General features: G+C 41.6%; 1 protein-coding gene across 2 annotated transcripts in view; it reads right to left on the reverse strand.

Moving 5' to 3' along the window:
* The window catches only part of TMPRSS7 (transmembrane serine protease 7), a 37,073-nt gene extending 26,649 nt beyond the window's left edge, over positions 1-10,424 (reverse strand). Inside the window, exons 1-6 of one of the 2 annotated variants that reach the window (XM_055316361.1) lie at positions 10,313-10,424; positions 8,349-8,556; positions 5,203-5,333; positions 2,667-2,734; positions 1,341-1,534; positions 355-393 (exon numbers count right to left, since the gene is read on the reverse strand). In XM_055316361.1, coding sequence (XP_055172336.1) covers positions 355-393; positions 1,341-1,534; positions 2,667-2,734; positions 5,203-5,333; positions 8,349-8,556; positions 10,313-10,375 — 703 coding nt within the window. In that variant the 5' untranslated portion in view covers positions 10,376-10,424. Of the gene's footprint in view, positions 1-354; positions 394-1,340; positions 1,535-2,666; positions 2,735-5,202; positions 5,334-8,348; positions 8,557-10,312 lie in introns of those variants that run through there. The other variant, XM_055316362.1, reaches the window with a different exon arrangement.
* Positions 10,425-12,738: the final 2,314 nt, after the last annotated feature.

The raw sequence follows: 12,738 nt of genomic DNA on the forward strand, positions 1-12,738 counted from the left end.
TGCCATTGTTGCTACTGATAAACTACAAGCTTGTGCCCACTGGTTGCCATTAATGACACTGCATTACAAGAATACACTCAACGAAGCTTCAACAGGGAAAGAGGAGATGCAGAGTCCTGATGATATTTTATTTTAGAACCCGGCCCCAAACATGCCTGAAGCCAGCATATTCCATGTATGTCGCAGCTGTAAGAGCCAATCAGGTGCCTTCTGTGCTTAAGCCAGTTCAAGTGTATTTCTGTCACAGGTGACTGAAAGACCACTAGCCAATACCATCATTTGAAAAAGAAAACTATAGCCAAAAGGAATCCTAATATGGAAGCAGCATAGGAGAAACTGCCTGCCATAACTTACCAGATCCTATGGTTGAAGAGTAATCTGACCGAAGCCCAGCTGCATTGAAAAAACACATGGAAAAGAGACAGTCAGTTCCAGCATTTCATTTTGCTCATATCTGGGATTTGCTTTAAAGAAATCCAGGGAGGGTAGGGGAAGTTGCTTATGTAGTTAGAGAGCAAGTGAGATGGTCATGAGTTCATAGTTGTTGAAGCTGAGTAAGGGTGTACTAGAGTTCATTATACTAGTCTATTTACATGATGCTTGAAATTGTCCATAGTAGCACATTCTAAACATCATTAAAGCTAAAAAGCAACCAAACAAATAAAATAATAATTAGTCTTACGTTTGGGGTAGTATTAGTGGTACAGACTTTTCCCCTAGAGATTTTTTTATTCATTCATTTAACAATATTTATCAACTACACACTATTACATTACATGCTTGGCAGATATATATATTTATATATAATAAATAAATATATAAATAAATATTTATTTTTTAAATATATATTAAATATATATATTTAAAGGGAGAAAGTTGCATAATTTTGGGGTCACTCAATTAATTAAAGTATTTTACTAGCAAATCTAATAATGAAATTTGCAATTTGGTGGGACTTTCAATAATTTACTTGGAACATTGGGCAACACGGTATAATACAGGGGCAGTTCTGTCTGGACAGGGCAAAAGACAAGATAAGCCTCAGCAAAATTCTTTCTTCTTTAGGACTTGGAGCCTTAGTTTGAAGATTCATGAAGCTGAATTAAATAAAGGGAGGGATACACTTTAACAAATTCAATTTTGTATGAATTTTGAACCCACTCCTATTGTCCAATCATTGTATATAACATTTAGCAACTTCCTTTATCAATGTCCTCGACTAATCCTATTTCACTGGGGTTGTGGAAGAGAATATTTCATTATGATATTGACTGTGTTTAATGGCAGGATCAGGAGTCCTGCAGGAAGGAAAGCATAAAAAAGAATTACCCAACAGTCACCATTTAGTACCACAGAGTCCATGTCGACAGCCAAGCCCTGCAAGGTCCCCACAGAGGTTCGGTTTATGATGCTCGTCTGGATGGAGTCCTTCAAGATGGCAGCCACACACTCCTCACAGAAGATATGGCCCTTGGCGTGTGGCATGACAAACACAATCCAAAAGTGGACAAGGAGGCCACCTTTGTTATTGCTGCTGTAGGAAAAAAAAAAAAAAGAGAGAGAGAGAGATGTTCAGGTATCTATCTCAGGAAGTGGACTCTCATAGAAAGCCAGTGACCCAACTGAATGATTTAAGGTAAAGCCAGTGGGGACAGCTTTCCCACTTCCAAAATTCCTTCTTTAGGAAGTCATTGACTCCTATTGTGGGGATTGGGAAGGGAAAGCATCATAGTACGTGTCTTCCTGTGTTGGGTTCACATCTGGAATCCTTCGTGTACAGTTGCATTTGCCTGGAGAATATATGATTTTTATGGGTAACAGTATTCACTGTTATTGCAAATAACAACAATTATGATTTTTGATACTTCACCATGTCCAGTCACAGTGCTAAATCCTACTTTAGCCTACTTAATCTTTATGGGGAAGGTCCTATCATTCCAGTTACAGAAAAGGAAACCAAGGCCAACCACAACTCAAAACCATAAAGCTAATAAGTAGCAAATCCAGGAATCGAGCCCAACTTGGTTTTTAGCCAAACCCTGGAGCGAGACCTCTAAGTGCACAAATGCTGTCATGTTTTATGAAAGATAAACCTTAAGTGTTCTATAGTAAATAAGGAAATAGAAAGCAAACAAATTGCTTTCCTCTGAGACATTTTAGTGCCTTTGATATGCCGAAGTGAACTGTGGGTCTCTGCAGATATATTGGAGGTGGGGGAAACATAGCACACAATTTAAAAAATAAGTTTTAATAAAATAAATCAGCTAGAAAAGGAATAAAATAAATTTTAGTAAAAATTATTTGACCACGAGATCCTTTCTTTCCCTCAGGAAATCTCTAGTGACCAGTTTTTTACTGATCATATTTTGAGAAATACCAGACTGTGTTTTGTTTATCCCCCAACCCATGGTAGCCATGGTGGGGCCATCTTGCCCAGAATCATTAACCCCTGGGTGGAGCCCAGGATCCCAGCCGTGGGGAGAGGACAGACTTGGGCAGATAAAGAGAAAAACTCAGCACGATAGCAGGGCAGAGTGGGGTCACCAGGTGTGCTAAAGCCACCCCCAGGAAGTTACTCAGAATGGTAAGATCAGAGCCCTTCCACCGCCTTGACAGGAATTCACAGGTGTCAATGCAGAGGTCGCAAAGCAAGGGACATACCCTACCTGACATCGGCAACCACAGACTGCTTGTAAAACTTAGAGAAGGCAGATGTTGTATAAACCAGGTTTACCTGAAAAAGAAAAACCAAGGTGTCTGACATCTTTCCGTGAAGAAGAACCCGTTACCTTCATTCATTCATTGCCATCTGGGGACACCCTAATCAAGCTTAACTGTCTTCTGCCTACTTCAAAGTTTAATCTTCTCCACAATGAATAAATCAAACTCCTTTAAGCATATTTTCTTTTTTTTAATTTTTTGAATTTGTTTTTAATTTTTTATTTGAATTCAATTTGCCCACGTATAACATAACACCCAGTGCTCATCCCATCAAGTGCCCTCCTTAATGCCTTTGAGTATATTTTCAAAGGACCCCACCAACCTCTTTCCTTTCAACGCTCAGCAGGGAAAATGTATATTCTTAGGGACACATCGCCGTATTAGCCACCAGGGGGCAGGTGGGGCCCTAGGACAGGTCTACCGCCCGCCTTCCTACTCCGCAGCCTCTCTGGGGAACACCCAGGCCTTTTGAAATGCCAGCTGGATCCAAAGGAGAGCTATTTCAATTTACCTTCTTTGCCCTTCCTTAGCATTTCTAAAGCCAAACTGAGTCTCTGCCAAATCTCATCCTCCCCTGTTCCCCTTCCTACCTAATGGCAAAACCACCCACCTAACTGTGGGGTTTAAATTCACTATGCAACACAGAGCATGTTACCTAAAACTGCTGAGCCCCACTATTTTTTTTTTCTTGTTATCTCTCTCTCTCTTCTTTTTCTTTCTTCTATAAGGTGATCAAAATGCTTACCAATAATCTTGGGGCTAATTTAAGGAATAATTGATATACAGTAAAGGTAAAGCTAAGTTCAGCTACATAGTCCCTATATAGGTGGCCTCTGGTAAATAGGAGCCACTGTGCCCACTGTTGTTTCAGCTTGCCCTCCCTCCCTCCCAGCCTTGCCCCAGTCTACACTGCAGGGTGCCTGTCACAACAGTACAGGGCCACTATCTCTGTTACTGTGCAGATAAAAATTGGCAACAGCTTTCTAGTTGGTAATATATACCAAGAGCCACGGATAGATATTTTTATACATTTTTAGGGGATCATCTAAGGAAGTAATCGCATATATACACAATCTACGTAGCAACTTTCTGTAGCATTATCCATCGTTGCAAAAATGAGAGACCATTTAAATATCTGATAAGAAGGGATAAGCTCTGCCATTTGCAACCACGTGGATGGAACTAGAGAGCATTCAGCTAAGGGAAATAAGTCAGAGAAAGACAAATATATGGTTTCACTCATATGTGGAATTTAAGAAACAGAACAGATGAATATGGGGAAGGGAAGGAAAAATAAAGTAAGATAAAAACAGAGAGAGAGAGAAACAGACTTAACAGACTCTTAGCTCTAGGAGACAAACTGAGGGTCGCTGGAGAGGATGGGGTGACTGGGTGATGGGCATTAAGGAGGGCACGTCATGAATGAGCACTGGGTGTTACATGCAAATGATGAATCACTAAGTTCTACTCCTGAAATGAATAATACACTATGTGTGAACTAAATTGAATTTTGATAAGTTTGTTTTCTAAAAGGCTAACTTTGGAGCCATTAAAACTTACGTTTTATCCATTTTTTAAAAGATTTTATTTATTTATTTGAGATAGAGAGACTGCATGAGAGAGAGAGAAAGAGAAAGAACAAGTTGGGGGAGGGCAGCTGGAGAGGAAGAAGCAGATTCCCCACTGAGCAGGAAGCCTGATGCTGGTCTTGATCCCAGGACTCTGGGATCATGACCAGAGCAAGAAGGCAGACGCTTAACCAACTGAGCCACACAGGTGCCCCAAAACTTCTATTTTTAAAAGAATATTTACTTGCATAGAAACATGTAACCTAACATTAAAAGGAAAAAAAAATCAGATTATAAAACTGAATATATATCTCTACTAATATTCCAATATTATTCTGTCCTCTATGTTTATGGGGCCCAGAATAAAAAGGGGCTCCATATCGGGAGATGATGTTAAAGAAATGTTAATGTTTCTTTTCGTAATTTTCTAATTCTTTATGGTTAAATACATTTTAGTTCTATAAAGAGAAGTTTTGTGGGTTTTTTTAAGTGAAGAGATTTTAGTGTGTTGAGGTTGAGATAAATGTGTACAGCTCCAAGAATTAACCAACATGCATGTAACCTTAGTTCTGGAAGGCATTTTAACGATCACCCAATCCAATTCCTTTATTTTATAGATGAGAAAAACTGGAGCTCAGACAGCTATTTGCTTTTACTTTCAGCAATAAACAAAATAAATAAATAACTTACTTATAAACAAATAAATTAATTAGCAATTCTATCAGAGAAGCAATGACAGCCAAGATGAGCCAAATCCCATGTTTCCCTGTGACTTCTTCTTTCATCCACCCTGCTCACTTCTGACACTTATGACCCTTCCACCCCAACTCCTCATCCCCTGACCCCTGACCCCACTCTCCCCAGCCTCTCACACAACTCTCTGCCCTACCCCAGTCCCGCCCCATCACCTCACCACTTGCTGCACAGTCCGGGCCATGGACAGAAATTCCCTGGACTCCTTTTGTCGGTATTCAGGAAGGAACTCAATGTTGGTGATGCGAAACATCCCAACAAAGTAAAAAGCATCTTTGCTTTCTGTGTTACCTATAAGACAGGAGAAGAAGCGGTAAGAGGCCTTCCTTCTGGGGGGCGGTGAGGCATGGTCTGCTCTAGGTCAGTATCGGGCTATTCAAATGGTTTTATTAGACAGCTACATATATCACTGGTTCGTAGCCTGTGAAGCTCTAAATGTAGTCAATAACAACACTTCCATCAGCACCAAATCCTCATTTCTCTTAGGAGAGTCTATTCTATTGACTTCTGGTAGATACAAGGTAAAAGATAGGGACACCTGCGTGGCTCAGAAGGTTAAGAGTCTGTCTTAGGCTCATGTGGGACCCCCTGCTCAGTGGGGAGCCTGCTTCTCCCTCTCCTTCTGCTGCTCCGCCTGCTTGTGCCCTCTCACTCTTTACCACATAAATAAATAAAATCTTAAAAAAATAAAAAAGGTAAAAGATACACCTTTTTGACTTCATACATGTCCTAGAGTCACTAAAGGACCAAAAAAGCATATGCAATTTTCATGGATTCTGAGTTTGTAGAAGGTAAGGAGGTGAGAAATATATACTCTCAAGCTCCGAGGTGAAGTGAGCATAGTGGGAGAAGAGGGAAGGGCCCTCCAGCTGACCTTCCCTGAGCTCCTGGGGGTCCTCCTTAACTGACTTGTGTGGCTCTTCGGCAGGGTGCTGGGCGGGTCTGCAGCTCTGCGATACATGGAGAATTCATTTTTCTCATGAGCCACAAAGCCTGGTTCCCAGCCCAGTGTCAGGTCACTCCTGCTTAAATACTCCGCCCAGTGAGGACCATGGGATTAGATGTCAGGCCTGCCCGGAAACCCCTGACAACAGGAGCAGGAACACTGCTGTGTCTGAGCTGTGTTAGAGCACCAGAGAATAGCTTGGGGAGGGGTGGGGGAGGGTGGAGATGAAGGGTTCTTCCTTCTGCTTTTCTTTGTGTTACCGAGGCCTCACTCCAAGTGACACCACTCCCCAGGCTCCCACGGCCATGGTACATTTCCCGCCTGTGACATATGTCCCACTATATCATAACTTCTGTCTGTCTGTCCTTTAAGAGCCACAGCAACTTCTTTTTTGTCTCTCAGCCTCTTCTGTAGTTTTGAAGCTCAATAAATGTTTGTGGGAAGGAAGTGAGAGAGGAAGGGTGGTAGAGGAAGAAAGGGAGAGAGTATTCTCTGCTAGCACGGTGCCCAGTACATGGAAATGCTCCATAAGGGATGGCTAAATTAGGAAGAAGGGCCACCTATGCCAGTGATAGGAAGCCACCTCCCTTGTGTGAGCCATCCAGGGTGACATTAGTCCCATTCAGTGGAGTCAGGCTGTGGAGGTGTGGGAAAGGGTCACAGGGGTAGAAGGCCTGAGCTGATGTCCTATATTTGTTCTTTCAAGCTGTGTGCCCTTGGACGGATCACTTTGAGTCACTAGTCTCCTATATAAAACAATAGTTGTTTTTATTCCTGATTTTTGCAGGGAAGTGCTTCTTAGATTGCTGTTGTTGTTACGGACTCTTTAATAAAACTTAAATGAAAGCCATGCCTTCCATCTAGAAGCTCGCACTTATATTAGTAAGTACTCAAGGGTCAGGATAACCACAATACAAACAAGATCAATTTAACCTTGAACTAGATTACATTTACCTAACTCTTCAGCTCAGCCCAACATACAATAACCTGCATGGTCACAACACTGTTGTTTGTTGAACAATTCTCGATTATTCTTACCAGTTTCCCTTTGCTCACACTAGTCTATCTTCCTGAAATGTCTTTCTCTGATTTGTAACACAGGCAGCAGACTGCTTCTACACAGGGATGTTCCAAAACTTTACACAAAAATGCTGAGGCAATGTGAGTGTGTCAGTTGAGGGCCAGCAGAGAACTGGTGGGAAATAAGTTGGTTTGTTCTAGGTTGAGGTTGTGTTTTGTGTTTGTCTTAACTGCCTAATGACTTGACTTCCTTCCCTAGTCTTTAAGCTCCTTAAGGATAGAGATCTTGTCTGCTTTCCCACTCTGCTTCCATGCTGATCACAGGACCCAGCTCCTGTGGGCCTGCTCAAGATATGAAGGAAATGAATTTTGGACAACCAGTTCATGAAGTCTATTCCTCGGCAGGTTAGATCCCTCTCTCCTGTGATTGAAACGTAATTGCTTCAGCAAAATAAATAAATAAACATCAATAAAAATAAAAAGCCAACTCACACCCCCTCTCCAGTACTGAATTGTGAATTTTTCTGAAAGTAGAAAATGCATCTGTGAGCTTTCTGAGGGTAAGAGATATATCTTGGTATGTCTGATGTCTTACAATGTACCATGGAAAGTACAAGTAATCAGTTTGTATATGTATAAGTCACCTGAACTGTTCAATACAATATTCATTAATTCTTTGCCTATAAATCTTGCTTTGCAACCAATTTTTAATACCCTCAAGAGTACACATATCTTGTAGCAAACATATTAACATGTATGGGGGTTGGAAGTTGAGCATAAGTCGACAAATGCTATAGTTACTGAGCTGCACGGGTAAATGCTCTTTAAGAAAAAGCTCAGTCATAACTCCTGTCCAACAGGATCAATCTGATGGACAAAAACACAACCCATCAGCTTGACAAAAACACTGGAGCGAAAGATGCATGAGTAAAAGGAAACTCAGGGAGCTGGAAGTGTGAGGTTGCCTAGAAACCAGCAGTGGGTGGAATGAGGAAATGAGACAATTTAGAATTCCATTCTTTTCTTAAAGCTAAAAATGCATTACATTTCTGAACTAGTCCAAAGCTCCTGAGCATCCATCCTCCTCAGCTCTTGTCATCCTATCCCCCATCTCTGCTCCTCCCGCTCCCCTGTGGGAAGAAAGCAGTCGTAAAAGAAGAAATGGGAAAGACAATTCTGCTTTCTTCCTCCTTAAGACCTCAACAGCTTGGGAAGTGGCTATCAGTCTGGGAACTTGGGAAATTCTATCAGACACACCCAGGGGCAGATTGGGTGTGCATTGCAGAAGCTGAATCCATAGGCCAAGCCCTAGCCCCAAACGAACATGGATTTTCACTCACTGATGTAGAGCCACAGAAGCGTCCAGGCTATGACTGCTAGGATGAATAGAAACACTGTGAAGACAATGATTTTGTTTTGGACATTCCAAAAGGGAGCTTTCTTCTTGGATGGCTTCTTGGGTTTGACTTTGCCGATGGGTTTTCGAGGTGCTCGTCTACCTGGCAGCTTCCCTTGGGCACTGACCACTTGAACTGAGATATTGGATATCTTAAAAAAAAAAAGGAAGAAAGAAAGAAAGGGAAAGAAGAAAGAAAGAAAGAAAGAAAGAAAGAAAGAAAGAAAGAAAGAAAGAAAGAGGAAGAAAAAAAGGGGAGGGAGGAGATATATTAGTTTAGAACACATTTGGAATGGAGCCACCCAGTCAGGAGACTCCTAGTGCTAAAAGGCCTAAGTATATCCACCAATTCATTGATATAAGTGTAATGAATGGACTTGCATTAAATCATGCAATTAAAATCAGAAAAATCAGACATTATATGAACCACAATGAATCAGTCCTCGAATCCCCTCCTCAACTCTTCAATTCTGCTAAGTAGATGCTGTAGAGAATGGGCCTGAATTTCATGGACCCTCATGGCCCAGAAGACCCGAAGGTCAGGAGGTTAGGAGTCAATGAAGGTAACATGGCGTGTACACAGCCAGCTGTGGGAATATGTGTGTCTTTCACGTGTTTGTATTATATTGCTTTACTCCCACCATCAATTTCTTTTAAGGCAGGACTGAACATAAGTGAGTTCCTCATAGCAGCAGATTGATTTCTTACTTATGGCTTCCTGACTGGGTGATAGGGAAAAAAAAAGTTAAGGATGATGATGCTCTGGCTCATGTAGGGCTGTGGGATAGGAACCAGTGCCTCCCGTGCATGCACTTTTAAGATTACCAATGAGACGATCAGGGACCCAGTTTCTCAATGGCAAATAAAAGAATTATTTGAAAATAAAGAATGAAACAGAGGACTTGGAAAATTCTTGGTTTTAGCGTATTGATATGCAAAGTGTTCTGTGCAAGAGGAAAAAATGCATTATTTAATTGTTTCCCTCCTCTTTTTTTTTTTTCTCCTCTACCCTCTGTCACCTGATGCTGTGAATTCTTTAATAATGTATGCAAGAGTTTAGCTTCTTTGAAGGAGAGATTTATACATGTCAGGGTAACTAAACTCCGGTGATGAAATAACCTTTAACCACACATTCCTTCAAAGGCAACAATCTAGAACACCAACTGCAAAGAAATCATCTCTCTTTTGAGTCCTCTTAAAGAGTTCTCTCATTCTCTCTTACTCACCCTCACTCTCCCCTTCAAAGTCCGTGTCTTCCAGTCTTTAATCCTACCAATTAATGAGGTAATACGTGGCCAGGTACATTCTGAATTATGCATGGCCCCCTCATTCTTTTTGCCAAACACCCTTGTCAACCCCTGGAGTGAAATGTAGCTTACATCCTTCCTGGTGAAATTGAACTAGACCAGGCCTCATTTGATGTCCTGCAGACACGAGGGTGGTGTTTCTACAGAGAAAAAGCATTCTATTGCACAATGAGCTAAATCTGGGGTCAAACTACTTTCAAATACTTCCCCAATGAAGCAAAAAAGGTAAACACATAGGAATGCTGGCACATGTAGGACTGACAAGGCCAAGGTTGGGGCTTTCAGGGCAGGAACACATTATAGGCAGTCTCAGTTAGCACTGATTAAATTTTAAAATGGAATTTGTACAGAGATCAGTACAATTTCCCTGGAGTCTTAGAAAAAACAGTTGCAAATCAAATGCCAAGTACAGGGTTTTGAAACAGGCTCACATTGGTAGAATCCATTAAGCGCCGTAAGAAGATAAAGTCTGTCATTATTGGTCTCTCTTTTTATTTATTTATTTATTTTTTTGTATAAAGTAACCCGGTCTCATTTTACTCTCAAGGTCACCAATAAATGGCATTCAAGTAAGACAGAAGGCTTCCCATACCCTACTTACCTTCACGTCAGCAGGCTTGGAGGAAACATCAGCGCTTTCTTTGTCCATTGTTAGTTTGTCCATGTGTGAGCATCCGGAGGGGTCTCAAAGCCAGTTTGATCCCCTTACATTCTCGCTTGGGAAGAATTGGTGGCTGTGTTCAAGCTAGCTTTCAGAGGGAAGGAATCAATTTACCTCCACCGGGTTCAGTTCAGAAACTGAAGCTGCCTCATTGCTATATAGTGAGTATTAAAGGGACCTAGCACCCCAACTTTGCACCCCAAACCACAGGTTGCTGAATGTAACTCTACGAGGCAGGCCCTCGGGGCAGAGCCTCAAGGCAAGATTGCCTCATAAGGACACATTCAACAAACTGAAAATATTTACAAGCCATTATTAAAATGTTGCCTCCCGGTTATAAAATTAGTAACAGGGAGGAAAAGTTAAAAAAATTCAAAAAAAAATTTTACCTGTATCTTCTAAAGAATTTACTGAGAGATCTAACTTATAACCCTCAGTCCTCTGCTTCTTAGAAATCTCCACACCACCCTTTCTCTTGCTTGGATCCAAGAAGGTTCCAGAAGCCTCACTCTCCAATTCTGCCCTTGACTGTGCAGTGCTGTGCTCTGAAAATCCCCATTCAAGAGGAATTTTTGCTTTCTTCTCCCCAGTCTTGCAGTCCTGGGTTTTTTTTTGGATAAAACCTCCCTGCACTCATCTCTCCCATTCTTTTTTTTTTAATAAATTAATTTTTATTGGTGTTCAATTTACCAACATACAGAATAACACCCAGTGCTCATCCTGTCAAGTGTCCCCCTCCGTGCCCGTCACCCATTCACCCCCACCCCCCGCCCTCCTCCCCTTCCACCACCCCTAGTTCATTTCCCAGAGTTAGAAGTCTTTATGTTCTGTCTCTCTTTCTGATATTTCCCACACATTTCTTCTCCCTTCCCTTATATTCCCCTTCACTATTATTCATATTCCCCAAATGAATGAGAACATACACTGTTTGTCCTTCTCCGATTGACTTACTTCACTCAGCATAATACCCTCCAGTTCCATCCACGTTGAAGCAAATGGTGGGTATTTGTCGTTTCTAATGGCTGAGTAATATTCCACTGTATACATAGACCACATCTTCTTTATCCATTCATCTTTCGATGGGCACCGAGGCTCTTCCACAGTTTGGCTATTGTGGACATTGCTGCTAGAAACATCAGGGTGCAGGTGTCCCGGCGTTTCATTGCATCTGAATCTTTGGGGTAAATCCCTAACAGTGCAATTGCTGGGTCGTAGGGCAGGTCTATTTTTAATTCTTTGAGGAACCTCCACACAGTTTTCCAGAGTGGCTGCACCAGTTCACATTCCCACCAACAGTGTAAGAGGGTTCCCTATTCTCCGCATCCTCTCCAACATTTGTGGTTTCCTGCCTTGTTAATTTTCCCCATTCTCACTGGTGTGAGGTGGTATCTTATTGTGGTTTTGATTTGTATTTCCCTGATGGCAAGTGATGCAGAGCATTTTCTCATGTGCATGTTGGCCATGTCTATGTCTTCCTCTGTGAGATTTCTCTTCATGTCTTTTGCCCATTTCATGATTGGATTCTTTGCTTCTTTGATGTTGAGTTTAATAAGTTCTTTATAGATCTTGGAAACTAGCCCTTTATGTGATATGTTATTTGCAAATATCTTCTCCCATTCTGTAGGTTGTCTTTGAGTTTTGAACTTGGCCACAGTAACTTCTTGCAAGATACATCCACGAAAGCAAAAGAAACAAAAGCAAAAATGAACTATTGGGACTTCATCAAGATAAGAAGCTTTTGCACAGCAAAGGATACAGTCATCTCTCCCATTCTTGCCCAAACCAGGCTGCATTCGGTTCCAGGGTGGGAACTGGGGAATCGTGAGGGCCATCTGCCCCTAGCACACAGGGGAGGCAAAGGCCGGGCTTGCTCACACATTACACGGCTCGTCCGTCCCTGTGACACACATAGGCTTTCCTGTGAGCACCAAGCATTCCTGGAAAGCTGATCAATGGCCCTTTAGGAGAGAAGCACTGCTCAAGATGCCATGTCCGGAGTCATTTCATAAGAAAGCATGTGAGAAACTGGCTGCTGAAAGCAGTCCAACATTAGTCAGGTAAAGACAGGACAGACACACTATGTCATGTTGTACTGATTCCCTGTCTGGCTTTGCAATTAATTAATAACACTGATGAAACAACTAATAATGCTTTAGGTTTTATCATCATCATAAGATTGGGAAATCTAAATCTAAAGAGAGATTGCCCCTTTTTTCTGTATAATTTCCCTTATTTCAAGAACAACTCCTTTTACCAGTGTAAGTAAGCCCCATGTCCTGGGCAGTGGACACTAACAAAGACTCTCTGCTTGAGAGTCAACCCTGAGACAGGCTCCTCTGAGCCCTCTTTTTTTTTTTTTTTGAAGG

This window comes from Nyctereutes procyonoides, unplaced genomic scaffold (genome assembly GCF_905146905.1).
Source record: "Nyctereutes procyonoides isolate TBG_1078 unplaced genomic scaffold, NYPRO_anot_genome, whole genome shotgun sequence".
Lineage (NCBI taxonomy): Eukaryota > Metazoa > Chordata > Mammalia > Carnivora > Canidae > Nyctereutes > Nyctereutes procyonoides.